Below are 12,556 nucleotides of genomic sequence, written 5' to 3'. Positions count from 1 at the left end.
AGTTATTAGATAAAGGGGACCTAATACACAACCATCCTATGTAAAGGATGGCTATTAGGCCCTTGGAGACTGTGAAATATATCCGGGAGACATGGATGAGGGGAATCTGTGAAATATCATCCAAATTTGCCTCTTAACCCCTTACATTTCTCTCTTCTCTCTCTGGCAGTAAAGATGGGCAGGAAAGATCTGGGATTCCAAACAGCTTTTCTGGAGTTAGCACTACAAGTTTTGGGAGTATTTCTGGAAGGGAAATAGAGTCAGGGAAGCATATTTTGGAGCCAGGCTAAACATTTGTGTGGGAAGAGAGGAACTGTGCCATCCCACTTGTTCTGCTTTTAAAATCACTATATGCTTTGACATAAACTGCAAGACAAGCCCAAGACGTGAGTAGGAAATTGGCTGTGAACTAGGATGATTGTGCATTTTCAGCTCTTTTTTTGGGTTGTTTTGTTGTGGTCCTCTAGGATTCATGGATGCCACCAGCACATATTTCAATGTGCTTTTAAAAACACTAGCCCAAAACAACTTTTGCCCATGTATCAGCATAGTCTGGATCTCAAATATCCCTTTCATTTGCAGAAAGAAAATATAAGACAGAATTATTTTTTTTTCCAGATTTGTGAGTCCATAGTGAGTCTGAGAGTGTCAGGATAACCTGGGTGATCATATTTCTGGGAACAATGTGGTTGTGATTAACTAATTAAACATATGCCATTTGTTGAAACTGAAGATCTATACTTCTTGTTGCGAAGAAATTGTGGGCACTGGAAAGCTGTTGTAGAAGTATTAAGTTTGCCACTTGCTGGAGTGGGACAGTCCCATACTCCATCCCTTCACCACCACGCATTTGCAGGTAGCAGGTCCCTTTTTGTCTGAGAAGAATTGAGCAGAGGAAAAGCTCGTATTCCAGAATGGTTTGAATTTTGGGGGGACAGATTTCAGTCCAGGTGCCCCTGCTCTGTCAGAGAAATGCAGACATGCAAGCATAGACACTCAGTTCACAGGTACCTACAGGTATCTATCAACACCTAAATTTAGGTGTCCCACAGACTGAACTGTCAGGACCTTCACTGGGGTCTGAAGCAGAGTTTTATCTCAGTGAAGTAGACATGCAAAACAGGAGAGATGACTCATGTCCTAACAGTGTCTACTTCTCCCTGCGTATCTAACATCCTGCATTTCTTTGGTTTGGCTATTCTATTCGAATGCATCAGAGAAGCTAGATTTTATTGGATTCATTCTGTCCTGAGTATGAGGCTATTTCACAAGAGTTGCATATCTAATACATATATTTTTTTAGCCAAAATTTTCTACAATACTTTATTTGACCCATCTAAGCTGAGGAACTATACTGCAAGATGGATAAAGATTCAAGTGAATGTATAGAGGAGCAGGCAGTACTTGAATTATTAGCCCTGTACATGGCAGATTAAAAATTAGGAGACCTGACCAAAGCCTTTCATGTTCTTGTCATGTTTTTATTTTCAGCTGAAATTGTCTTGGAAAAGGGGGAAAAAATCTGAATGTTGAGGCAGCACAGTCATTTCTGTATCATTTTTGGACCCTAGACATAGTGTCATTTGGTGGCTCTTACCTTGCCCCCAGTATTCGTATATTATTGTGGGTGTCCAGTGCAGAAAGAAGCCTGGATATAGGAGGGGATTAAGGTCAAGATATTAGATGATTTCTTGGTGCAATTGCTGTTTATCTCTGCTGTTACTAATAATAAAGTTATTTTTAGGAATAGTGTTTTTTTTTTCTTTCAGGAAGTGCAAACAAGTTCCCAGATTATGGAACTAGTGCATTTTCCATTTAGAAAATGTCCTGCATTGATACCATCATCAGATGTTTCTCTTTCACAGGCCACTTGATGTATTATTTTCTGGTTTACTCATTGACTGTTTGGTCCCATAAGCTAAATTAAGCAAGAAGCCACAACAGGGTTTGCGATACTAGGCCACTATTGTATGCTTCCAGTGCACTGTGCCTCAGGCCCAATTGAGTATGACCGACCACTCAAGCATGCGTTGTTGACACAAATGCATATTTGGATGTAGCTTGTTAGTAAATGCAATGTCCTCAGCAGTTTTATTTGGATGATTATATTATTGCTAATTAACAGAAAATGTCATGACTTTTGGAAAATAATTGTTTGTGCAATGTGTTATTTACTCTGAAAAATTCTCCCATGTAAAAAAGATGAGGAAATTATACAGGGGAGAAGGAGGGAAATATTCAGGAGAGCCACAGGGTTCTCAAAAGCATGAGTCTCATTGACATCAGTGGGACACAGCCAAAACCACTCCTGGTAATGTGACTCACTCATACACCTCTAAAATCATCCACATTGACCACTCTTTAGATGCTCCCCATCATTTGCTTAGATGCAGTTTAGGTTTTAGTTAGCATAAGGAGAAATAAAGTTTAATCCAGCTAACCTACCAGCAAAATGTAGTAGCTAGAAGGCGGCAATCTTGGTGCTAACATTAAAGGCTACTAGGTATTAAAAAAAAAAAAAAAAAAGCAAAAACCCAATGAAAAATCCCTGGCTTCTCTGCCTCCATGCTTCTGTCAGCTTCATTTACATAATGGTTTAGAGCATTATGTAATTCAAATCAAACCGCTGTCAGTCGGCACCAGCATCCATTGCGTCTTTTCCATGAAGCTGCGCTGAGACACTGAAGTAAATGTATTTGAAAGGAATGACAGAAATTAAATAATTCTGTCTCTGTGACGCCAGGGGTCTGACCCACTGCCTATTGCAGTTACACAAAATATTCCCTTTGACTGACGTGAGCTGAGGATTGCACCCCCAGAGCCCATGTAAGCCCTTAGCTCTGATTCCTAAACTTGGCAACCAAACCCAGGCGGTTTTCAATTGCAAACGGGCAGAATATCCCTCCTCTTTGGACAGCAGTAATCTCTTTCTGTCTCTCGGGGGCAGGGGGGGGGGAATCTCTTCCATCAGCGTGGAAGATCCGCTAGCTTTATCCAAATAGTATTGTCACATTTACAGTGCACTAAATAATGAATCAAATCTTCAATATACCCCAGCAAGCAGCAACCAGCTATTCCCTGATAGGGTCCCTGTTCAATTTACCCTGGGTGAGGCTCCACTTCCATTACCAGGGAAGATAATTTTGCCAGTGCACTTCTAAAATGTGCTTTTTTGTTTTTCTCCTTGTGTTTTATTACAAAAGCACTGAAAATGTCTGCCAGTAGCTGGGGATCCATTAGCATCCCACACCATCCAAAACCAAAGAGGGACCCTGTGTCCTTGTCCGGGGGAACCCACCATGATAGACAGAGATGCATTGCGTGGGACAAAGAGGAGAATAAAGTAGCTGTGCCAAAATCACAGGGGATTGATGTCTGTGTCACTTGAGGGTTATCGCTGTGGACAGGGAGAGGTTTGTGGAAAGGTTATGTTGACTTGGAATAAAGTAGGTGGGAGGATACGATCGTTTCCTCAGCTAATGAATAGGAAAGGTATAGAGGTGGAGAAGAATGGGAAGCTGGGTGTACCGTAGGAGTCTGAATGGGGTGGAGTTCAGTGAAGGATGGTGGCTGTGGAGCAGCGTGCTGCTGATGCTGCAGACTTGGCAGGACCTGCTGCCTCGCCTATCTGCTGGTGCGGGAGGGGACCTGCCACCTCCCACTGCTTGACTTTGCATGACTTCAGTCTGTCTTTCCCAGCTTTCACATCCAGTATTTTCTTGGCCCTACACCTCGGCCTCTTTTTGTTTTTTGTCACCTGAAAGAAGGAAAACCTATTTTGCTCTGCTCACGGTTAGCAATGAAGTTCAGTTGTTACGTCGTGTTTGCCTCTTAATTCAATGCTAAAATTGTGAAAGAGGCCCTGGCTTTGCTTATAGAGTTTCATACATTTTTTTTTAATGTGAGCATGCCAGTTCTGGTGATGGCTTTTATAAGTCTTGGTTTTCCCTGCTGATGAAATGTGTCTCCATAACTTAAATGGAGGAGAGGATCAGTGATGCCTTACCTATAACATTGGGGTAATACATCAGACAGCTTTCCAGCCATGGCTCCCTCTCCCCTAGAAGCATGCAGCCAAGCTTTTGGTGGCCAGCATAAAACCTGCCTTCTTTCAGCAGGATAACTAACCCATAATGGCTTCAGAACATATTTTAATATCCATTTTACAACTTCCTGTATCCGTTAGAATGTCTTTACAAAACACTCTGTGAATAAAATGGACCAGATTTGTTATATTTTATTCATGTGAGCATTCAAACCACCTAATGGTGTGAGCAGTGTATATTATATTTGGCACAACATGGAGTTCTCCTGTAGATTTCTTATTTCTTGTTCAAAAACTAGTGACTGCATCCTGAGCTGAAAACATTCCTCTTTCTTGGTAGCTCTTTGCAAGCTCTGTTGGTTCAGAGTAGCAAAGGAGAATAATTTTTCCCCTGGATCTGAAGGCTGAGCAGTTTATAGTAAAATAACTGAGGCCAATCTCTAGTTAATTAAAATAGGCATGAAAACCTGTTGGGTGCAGAGAATTATAATTTTCAGCAAAATATAGAGATGCGCTTTGGTAACTATAATGTGCTGCTTCCCTCTTGCTTATTTATGTCATTTGGTTGCAGCATAATTTGAAATAAAAACACCTGCAAAGAAAGCAGAATATTTTTAGCTCACTAAAAATATATATTTTATCATAAGAGAAGACTTAGTGCCAGCATTTAATTCTTGGCATAACATTTGTAATCCCCAAATACTGTTTCAATATCGGGATGAAATCTTCTGAATTCATTTCCTTGTAACACATGTTAGCTTTCTGAAGACTTTATCTTATCAATAAGTCATTGGTAATGTCAGAATGCCGTGATTCTGATGAGAGAGACGCCAGCAAAACTCATTAAACTGGATTTAAAAGAAGATACAGTGTAGACATTGCTGGTTGTGAGGAAAGGCTTGTGGGTTGGTGACTCTGAGATTTTGGTTTGGACATTTTGTGTTGTTTTTTTTCCCCACTGATGTGAATGCAGTGAGTTCTCTTACTTATGTGTGCCTGCCCTTAGTCAGCATGCATGGCGAACAAACAGGGCTGCTTTTAGGAGGTCTGTGTTATTCAGTGTCATGTCAACCCACAGGTTTGCCTTGTGACATGGGCAGCAAGAGGAACTGTCTCACAGCTCCTCCCACATCAGTCTGGGGCTGATGTCAATGCTGTGCCTTTCCTAGGAGATCTCCTTTGAGAGCTAAACATCACAGTGTTTCCATCAGATTTTTGTAGAATACAAAACCTTTCCCCTGTGGGCCAGCCACAGGAGCCTGCTTGGTCCCCGGCAGGTGTTGATGTCTCCAGCACCCCTTTTTGCACCTTCAACTCTGAGCTTACCCAACAAGGTGTCTCTGGGTAAAGAAGCATTTGCAGATCGCCTTCATGTGTTGCAAATAAACCCAGGGTTTTCCAGCTCCCTGCAAGCTTTGTTACCTTCTAGGCCATTCTTTAAAGCCTCAATTACACGCTTTCTGGTGTTCGTGCTCTGGTGTGAATGTACTGTCTTTCAAGAGAGCATTTCTATCTGAATATTTCTGGTCCTAACAGATCGCTTCCCCAGCTGCTGTGACTTCCTTGAGATGGGTAGAGCTGTGCTGATTTACGCCAGCTGGAGATGTGGCTGATTATATGTGTTAGGAACGTGCGCTACAAAAAAATAATTATTTATGGTCTTGACAAAATTATGCCTGTTGGAAAAAAGAAACAAACCAGATATCAGTTTAAGCAGAAGTAATGAATGTGCTGTGTAAAATTTCAAGGACTGTATTATTCACTTCACCCTTCTACTGATGTGAGCTCACAGACCCTCAGCGTGCATATTAACAGCAAATGAAATTTTTCATTTAAAAGAAAATTTCCCATGACACCACCTAGCTGTGGAATGTGAAGTGTGGTATAAATATAAGTGAAATAAGTCTCCAAAGGTTGCCTGTTGATTATCAGTAAAATTATGAAGACTAAGTCACCTAGACTCCTTTAGCCTCTTGATCTTTATGTATCTTTGTGTAGAAGGTCTTTATTTGATCTTAATTAAAAACAGGAGTTCTTCATGAAGCCATTACTTCTTGGCTGGAATAAAACTTCCATGCAATCCCATGTCACCTTGCAGTCTTTTAAAATATGGTAAAATGTTTGTGCATATGTGTAAATTTATGCATAAGAATTTGTGAATCTAGGCCAGTGACATTAAATTATATGTGTCATTGTTATGTTCTTTATCTCCCTAGCCTATTATCTTCATGTTTTGCTGTGCTTTGCAGGTCAAAGGAAAATGCCAAAGAGATTATATGGAAAAGATGGGGGGGGTGGGGGGTGAATGATGACCGTGCTCCATGTAGTCTCAAACACTTAAAAGAAACCCATCCTTATGGCTGTTTTTGCTACCACAGCAGTTAGGAATGCAAAGTCTATATTTAGTCACAAACATTTCTTAAACCAAAGAATTTAGGGCTCCTGATTGTTATTTTGTAAGATTTAAGTCTAGTAGAGCCGCAGTGGAAAGATACCTGCTGTCACGGGCTACTGTCCGTCTCCCCAGCCCATGGTCAGCAGCAGCTTCTTTGAGCAGCATTATGGAAGTCAGTAGGGTTAAATGAATACAATCCTACTCAGGACGAGCACGTCTGAGGTACCTAACCTTTAAGCTGTGATCACCCCTTTCACATTGTTGATGTTCAAGCTTGGCTCCTTTATTATCATTGCTGAGTGTCTGAAATATATGCGCGCACGTCTTTGATGCTATGCCAGGCAAGACTCCTGTGCCGTTGTGCAAGCAGGAGACGGAGGTGCAAGAATCCGTGACTTCTCTGGAGACAGTGTCCAACCAGGTGTAGTGCACAGCAAGGACCTCACCCTCTGCTTTCCCTGTTTCTTCTGGGGGGTGGGACCTCCCTGCTGGCTCACGTCATCATCTTGGGCCACAATAAGGTGGTAGGTGCTAAGGTGGTGGTTTGTGACTGCAAAGGCCATGCAAAAGCAGGAGGGCAGCTACTGGAGATGAGCAGGACCCACTTTCCCTGTACATACACCCCTGCAGGTAACCTAGTGCCCAAAGTGGCCTTCTGGGTGATGGTCCCTCACCCACGGGGACACGGGGAAAGGCTTGTAGGGCATACAGGCCATGTTCTGAGAACCTGAAAGGTCTTCTCAGCTGGAGCGGCTGAAGCCTATGACAGTAAAGGTAAAACTGTAATGGAAAACAGCATTTATCTTTCTGAATAAATACAGGCACTAGCAATGTCTTATTTGTTTGTAGCGTTCTCACTTCTTGCCATACCATAGAAAATATGCATCTTGGGGCTTTATTTTCATATGCACATTTTGTTTACATAACCAGTACATTTTTATCAGCAAGAACCGATGTTAACTGACAAAGCAAGAGGGAAATGTTCATTCTGTGCATGGTGATATCACAGAAATAATGTGTTTGAAGCCTTGTACTTCAAAAATATGCCTGAGAGGAATGGAAAAATTTAGGCTCATATTGTAAAAATGTGAGTCACAACAGCTATTATCTCTTAAGAAATGGCATTCCAGCTCTTTGGTTCAGTCATTGATGATTTCCCTTTTTAAGTAGTGGTGCTTTCTCACCCTTTTAAGAAACATCTGGGCTAACCCTGGCTATTTGTAGAAATGTTTGCAATTCATAGATTAAAAGAAATTAGGCATAGAAAAGACCGACAAAATTATCTTGTCCATTTCCTGAAAGCGTATGGAATTAAAAAAGAATTAGGCTAAATATATACAGATGTTAAAATCTGGAACTTTAACTTATACACATTATGAAGATAAAACATGTCAAGATTTTGCAATGTAAGGATGCTGGAAAATGTAATTTTCTTAGGGAAAAGTAAATAAAAGAGTAGTCAAAGTTCTAATGACCTTTGTGTAGGATTTTCCAGTTGTTCCTAGGCAGCTACCTTTCTGGAATTTGCAGATAAAATTGAAAAGATCTGGTTTTGACCAGTCTGAAATTGATTCAGTTTTCTAATAAGAGAGAGCTTTAAACAAAAACTAATTCCCTTTTTAAAGAAAAAATAATTAAAACCTCATTTTGATTACATTTTTCTGGCTATTTCATCTCTCTCACCATCCCCTAGTTTGTTTGTGTTTGTTTTTGGTGTTTTTTTTTTTTTTAATTTTGACGAGTTCTGTTGCCCAGAATGCTTTCTTTCAGAAGTCTTTAAGGAAGTCTGAGGAGGGGATGCTGAATATTCTAGTAAAGATTCAGTTTCTGTGATCAAGCAAACTGCAGCACTTAGGAAAGACATTCCACACCTTCTCTTACCAACTCAGTAAAGTACTTCCACCATCTCTGTTTGGCTTTATGGAGAAGGTGGTGCAGAGGTGGCTGCCACCAGTTTTCCAGCAGAGGGAATGTCTGGGTAGGTTACAGGTAGTCACTCAGCCCGTGCTCTGTAGTGCTGGAAGCAGGTGGTGGGCGCGATGCAGATCTCGAGCACCTGCAGCTGTATGGTACTGACTTTGCTTCTCTGCACTTCCACATCTGCACAAGCTGAGCCTGGCCGCAGGGTCGGCAGCAGATCAAGCCCTTGGCCAAGGCAGCGCAGGCTGTCTTGTGTCTGCATTAGTGCTACGTAAGGACAAAAGTACATCAGGTCAGACGTCAGGTTTCTCCAGACTGATAGCCTAGGAAGAGTGTGAAAATAGGGCAAACCTAAGCAGTCTTTCTTGCACGCACCCATGTTCTGCGGCTGAGGGATTTTCTCAGTCAGAGATGGCACCTTGGTGTTTAAAACCATTAATGGACCTTCCACCCTTGGATTTGTCTTGTGGCTTTGTGAACTCTTGCCATGTGCAGCCAACACAGCCAGGATAACCTTGCACCTTGTGCAAAGTGGGTCTGGTGTTGTTTCAGACCTGCTGCTCTGTGATTTCACATTAAACTTCACCATTCTTGTATGATAAGAAAGAGCAAACTATCATTCCTCATTTGCCATCTTCACAGCATTCATAATTATCTGGACCTCAACTACCAGCCTGCAATGATTTCCTCTCAGTTGAGAGACCTAGTCTGTGCCCTGCCAGTAGTACTGATCATTTTTGTTGGCCCCTTCAGCACTGAGACAGGTTTCACTGTGAAGAAACAAAACTGGAAGTGACAAAAAACTCAGAATTCTCTGGTCACCTGTACTGTTGTAAAGTACAGAAAACAAAATTCTATTCGCTTGCACTGGTGCTGAGTCATAAAGCGTCAAGCATAAGAAAACTCAGTTTGTGGGAAAGCTTCAAATTTCCTGTTTTTCAGGAGGAAGGGGATAAAGCAAATGATGTGGGGGGTGAGGGGAAAGGAATAAAGACAATAAATATAAAGGAGAATGTCAGAATACTCAAACTCCAGGAAGGCTAATTCATTTTAGCCCTGCTTGTTCAAACAAGCAGGGATGCAGAGTATAATGTACAAGCTCCAGTAAATCATTCCTGTATGATAGGCTGTGATCAATGACAATTTAATGAATTCATTTTAAAACGAATTCAGAATAGGAAAAACAGTAGTTATTTGAAAGAGTACTTTACTCAAATAAATTGAGTCAATAAATATGCTATTTGTCATGCAGAGTCCAGTTAAAGTCGTGTTTGCTAACAAAAATGCTGTCATCACAGAGCCTAATAGAAGCAAACTATCTGGAACTATCCCCTGTAAATAGACAAATACCATCTGAAAGCAGAAAACAACAATTGCGGCTGAACAAAGGTTTGTATCCTGCACGCGTCGACAAATGCAATCGGGTAGCCCACCTCAAAATCTACTATTTTGTTTGTCATCAGCTTATATTCTGATTTGGTATGAATGGTCTGGTGGTGGTAAAAAAAGCAAGGACTGTGTTTCTTCTGTGAAATGAGTTTTAATTGTTATGTAGTGTGGATTTCTTTTGCTGGAAAAACGTGCCACAAAGTCACTATTAAATTGCAAAATGCAGCTTCTGTGAACTTGGATGGATTAGTGCAGGCTACTAGAACAGGGATAAGCTTCATCCCTTTCCAAACAGTAGTTTTACATTAATTTTCACAGCTATCCATGTTGTTTAGTGCAGATACAAGAAAGCTTTTTGTTCTGCGGTATTTTTCACGCTTGGCTTTATTCGCGTAAGTTGAAGCAATGTGGCAATTCTTGTTTTCATGCAGGCAGGGACTGGAAGTGTTAACGGTGAAGCACCATCAACTCAAGATGGTCACACCTCACAGGTTTGGGTTAGATGTTCAAACTGGTTTTGGATGGAAGGAGCCTCCTTTCCAGATGTGATGAACTGGCAGCTGTGGCTATTCAGCATCTCAGAAGCTTGGATTGCTCTCGTGAAGGTCGGGCTTTGCCAGGCACATTTGGGCTTCCAACATCCTTCAGATATTAGGGTGTGGAGAAGAAAATGCTCAAAAGTTATGACAGATGTCTTGAAGATGCTATTTCCTACCCCAAAGGAAAATAAAAATTATGTTGCAGAAGCCTAAGACAGAGATTATGAAGAATTTCTATGTGATTTAAGAATCTGAACTTGACCCTTCACTCTTTAAATTTGGAATAGAACAGCTGGGGCATTTTTAGAGTTTGCATTATATGGACAGAGATCGGCTGATTTAAGTCTGCCCTGCAGTAAACTTAGGCACATTTTTCACCCACTCCCAGAGCTGCATTTTCAAAAATGAGTTAGGAATCCAATTCCCTGTGGCTTCCAATGAAACTTAAGCTTGTATGAATCTAAGTTACTCCTTAGTTTGGATTTAGGATCCCAAGTGACAGAAAAAACTTAGGAATACTCCACAGTCTATCTACAAAGGTTTTTTAGCTCTGATCATGAGTGATTTCTAATTGAAATTACAGTTTCAGCCATTTCTGCTTTCCTTGATGTTCTGCTAACCACATAAAAATAGATAAAGGGTTTCCTGATAGTAGATAGCCTACAAGTTATTTATTTTTTTTCATTCTGATGGCTTTGTTCATCTTACTTTGCTCCTGTTACTAACCTTTGGTACTTTTTTTTTCAGCTGTTTCCACTACTAGGAGTAAAGACCAGTAAAGACAAAGCAGGATGAAAAGATGGCTGACTTCTTGTTACCACCGGGTACTAACAGCTTCCACCGGTTCACGCCTGAATCCTTGGCTGCTATTGAGAAACGAATTGCGGAGAAGCTTGCAAGGAATGCAAAGCAGGAATACAGAGAGCAGCTGGGTGAAGAAGAGAAACCTCAGCCTCAGTTTGATTTGCAAGCTTGCAAGAAGCTGCCTGATATCTATGGGACTGTTCCTCCGGAGCTCATTGGGGAGCCACTGGAGGACGTTGATCCTTTCTACAATGATCGTAAGGTGAGCGCCAGCCAGCCTGCTTCCTTCCTCTTGCCAAAGCATAAACGCTGCCTCTCTTCTGGGGGCTCTGTTTTTTTATCTTTCTGCAGCCAGTAAAAATATTTTTTTCCAGATAAAGGATCAGACTTTTGGCATGAGCAGGGCTCCCAGAAAACATCTAAGCAGGAGGGCAAAGAGGGATAAAAAGCATAATTAAAACTTGGGTGTTTTCAGATAACTCTGGGTATGAATATGCAGTGTCTGAAAAAAGCAGAGCAGTAGCTGAGTTAAATTAAGCCAGAGGTTTTTATCGACCCTACCTTGCCTTCTGCATGAGCCTTGACCCTTCACAGTTCTGTTGTTTATCACTTAAGCCCCTTAATGTTAAGGGCTTCTGGGTGACTTGAGTCTTGTGCTAGCACTCTGCACAAGAGCAGGAGACACCTCCACAACCGTTCCTGGAGAGCAGCAGTTCTTTTCCTGCTGGGGGATAGTTCAATTCCCTTTAAGAGGACCAAAATAGAGCCGAAGGGAGATGTGAGTAGCATGTGCAATGCTGGCACTGTGCAGAAGGGTAAGCTTTGTCCCAAAGCGAGATCACCTGATGAGGAATCACGTGTAGGCTGGACTAAAGCCACAACAGTGCAAACAGCTTCTGTCAAAAGGCTGTTGACAGCAGAGCTGGGCTGGTTGCTTACTACAGTTCGTTCCCCTTTCCAAACATTTGCAAAATGGAGGACAAAATAAGGCTTGGAAGCACAGTGTATTTTTAGGCAGCTTCCAGTTCTTTCATGTTCCTGTTCCTGATTTTGGGCTATGCTATTTCCTGTAAACAATGAATTAATATGACCGCAGTGCTACTCCTATTAGAACGGTGTAGGAACAAGTGCAAGAACTACAGAATAAAAGTTAAATGGATAAAGACAAATAAATTACTTACCTGGAAGGGCCAGAATTAATTTACCTTTCAATTTGCCTACTATCCCCGGGCACAAGCAACAGGATATAGATTTGCAATTTTAGTGTCATGAAGGTCTTAGACTTAAGGTGGGTGAGTAGCTTAGAGTTGATCTATTGGGTCTCCTGATCCTGTCTCAGAGTGAATATTCATTTGTCTTTGCACTGTGGGGCACCTTCAGAGCTCTGTAAATTGGGCCAGCATCCAATTCACCTTTGCTTTGGATTCAAGATAACTCACAGTATCGTTTCCTCTGCCCGTATTA

General features: G+C 41.5%; 1 protein-coding gene across 1 annotated transcript in view; it reads left to right on the top strand.

The window, feature by feature from the left end:
- The window catches only part of LOC130148743 (sodium channel protein type 5 subunit alpha-like), a 215,420-nt gene that overhangs the window by 28,849 nt on the left and 174,015 nt on the right, over positions 1–12,556 (top strand). Inside the window, exon 2 of the mRNA XM_056337668.1 lies at positions 11,036–11,354. Coding sequence (XP_056193643.1) covers positions 11,088–11,354 — 267 coding nt within the window. The 5' untranslated portion in view covers positions 11,036–11,087. The remainder of the gene's footprint in view (positions 1–11,035; positions 11,355–12,556) is intronic.

This window comes from Falco biarmicus, chromosome 4, assembly GCF_023638135.1.
Source record: "Falco biarmicus isolate bFalBia1 chromosome 4, bFalBia1.pri, whole genome shotgun sequence".
In the NCBI taxonomy this organism is placed as follows: domain Eukaryota; kingdom Metazoa; phylum Chordata; class Aves; order Falconiformes; family Falconidae; genus Falco; species Falco biarmicus.
Note: the sequence above shows the minus strand (reverse complement) of the source record. Positions and strands in the feature narration are given on the sequence as shown.